Consider the following 2,325-nt stretch of genomic DNA (forward strand, 5'->3'; position numbering starts at 1 on the left):
TAACCAGTCTCTAGAGAGGTATTTATTATGGTTAATATGGATTCACTAATAAGGGGGAAGATTTCTTTAAAAAGTTTAGTGGGGATTGGGTCTAAGAGACAAGTGGAGGTTTTAGAAGACGTAATAACTGATGCTATTTCTGCTTGGTCCACAGCAGTAAAGCAGTCTAATGTTACAGCCGTTTCTATGGATGCCTTTATTTCTACGACTTCTGCCTGCTTTGGGTCGATAGTGGGAATAACCACATTTAGCTTCTGTCTAATATTTGAGATTTTACTATCAAAGAATTGAAGGAAATCTCCAGAGCTGATAGTAGCAGGAATATGTGGTTCAACCGAGCTGTGGCTGCTGGTCAGCCTGGCTATAGTACTAAAGAGAAATCGTGGATTATTTGCATTTTCTGCTCTTCTGCTATTGGAGTGTTGTCTGTGATGGAACCGCTCTAAAGCTGCTTTATTTTATTCACCGAGAGGTCCCCTGGGAAACATCTAAAACATGAGCATGTCACGGAACCGGTCGGAGGCAGAACTGGACACAGAGATGAAAGCGTTAAAGTTCTGCAGAAACAGCCAGCAGGAGGCGCTGTCTCCTTAGGAAGCTGAGGAGGAAGTTTCCCTTCTTGTAATCAGACATTAAAGTTCTTCACTGAATCTGCTGACAGTGAACTTCCTGTGAGCCCACACCATCATACTCCCCCCTCCGTGTCAGACTGGGTGCAGTAGGACCCAGATGCTGTCTGAACCTGCAGACGGCTCCTCCAGTGACCGCTGCGTCTGCGCTGCTCCTCAGGTCGTGCTACATGGCGTTTCCCGCCCTGCAGCTGGCTCTGGCTCTCAGCTGCATCATGGGACTCGTCATGTTTGCTCATCACTGCGACCAGGACGTCTCTGCTGGTCTGGGCGGCGCCTCCAGAGATGCAGTGAGTTTCATTATCTGTGGTTTATGGGTTTATGTACAGAAGTGGTAAGAAAATATATGCAAAGCTGAAAGCGTTCAGCCGCAGGAAGTGCAGCATGAGAGACATTTGCATCATTTCCTGTTGTTGTTGCTGCATAGAGCGGACGCCGTAACGCCTTCTGTCCTCCACAGATGGTCATCTACTTCGTGATGGACATGCTGCGGGGCGTGCAGGGGCTGCCCGGACTCTTCGTCGCCTGTCTGTTCAGTGCGGCGCTCAGGTTCAAGGCTCATTTAAGCTCCTCCCCCTCCCCCTGTGGGCACGTCCCAGAAGGATCAATAAAGTTGTCTTTTTCAACGTTACATCCATGAACAGCTAAAGTTCATTCATGCACATCTCAATCGTATTGTAATGTAACGTCCGGCTGCACGGAGGCGCCGCTGAGGCCTTTCTTTCTGACATTTTAAACTCGCTGGTCGCTACGCGAACATGAATAAATCCAGAACTCTGATGTATATTTGAGCTTTGCTGCTCCTCCTGTCTGCTCACAGAGAAACGGGTCAGAATGGTTGAAGACTAGAATTCTGACCGAACAGCACCGATAGAAAGTGTGAGGTCCACTTGGGTCCCCTAGCGCTGCAATGCGAGGCAGAGACACCTGAGACGATCGAGACCAATCGGCTGGCAGAAACGCAGCGCTGAGAGAAAGTGTTGAACGCAAAGCCAGAGATGGGGTCAAAGCGAGATGAGGCACTACGCATCTAAAAACATTTCTTCTCAAACTGTACTTTTAAGAAAAAAAATGTTTGCAAACCCAAAAATATTTTTTACAGGCAAAACGTTTTTCAAAGCAAATTTGCACCACTTTACATTTTGTTTGCAACTTAGAAAATGTTACTCGCAATATAGTGGCATAAATATCCCTCCGCACTCAAGAACCATTACGTCTGAATGTCTTCTGAGGGGCGGGGCTTCTCACTGCCCTGTGGCTCCTCCTGCAGCACCATCTCCTCGGCCTTCAACTCTCTGGCCACGGTGACCATGGAGGACCTCATCAAGCCGCAGTTCCCCGCCATGTCAGAGGAGCGAGCGACTCTGCTGTCCAAGTCTTTAGGTGGGCAGTCGCACACGTTCATGCAGATCTGCAGGTCTACGGGTCTATAGATCTACGGGTCTACGGGTCTATAGATCTACAGGTCTATAGATCTACGGGTCTACGGGTCTATAGATCTACAGGTCTATAGATCTACAGGTCTATAGATCTACAGGTCTACAGATCTACAGGTCTACAGGTCTATAGATCTACAGGTCTACGGGTCTATAGATCTATAGATCTACGGGTCTACGGGTCTATAGATCTACAGGTCTATAGATATATAGATCTACAGATCTACAGGTCTACGGGTCTATAGATCTATAGATCTACA

General features: G+C 47.6%; 1 protein-coding gene across 2 annotated transcripts in view; it reads left to right on the plus strand.

The window, feature by feature from the left end:
- The first annotated feature begins 382 nt into the window (after window positions 1-382).
- Window positions 383-2,325, plus strand: part of LOC112156231 (sodium-dependent multivitamin transporter) — a 4,310-nt gene continuing 2,367 nt past the window's right edge. Inside the window, exons 1-3 of one of the 2 annotated variants that reach the window (XM_036210050.1) lie at window positions 383-919; window positions 1,090-1,178; window positions 1,900-2,012. In XM_036210050.1, coding sequence (XP_036065943.1) covers window positions 800-919; window positions 1,090-1,178; window positions 1,900-2,012 — 322 coding nt within the window. In that variant the 5' untranslated portion in view covers window positions 383-799. The remainder of the gene's footprint in view (window positions 920-1,089; window positions 1,179-1,899; window positions 2,013-2,325) is intronic. The other variant, XM_024288798.2, reaches the window with a different exon arrangement.

Source organism: Oryzias melastigma, linkage group LG22 (genome assembly GCF_002922805.2).
Source record: "Oryzias melastigma strain HK-1 linkage group LG22, ASM292280v2, whole genome shotgun sequence".
Lineage (NCBI taxonomy): Eukaryota > Metazoa > Chordata > Actinopteri > Beloniformes > Adrianichthyidae > Oryzias > Oryzias melastigma.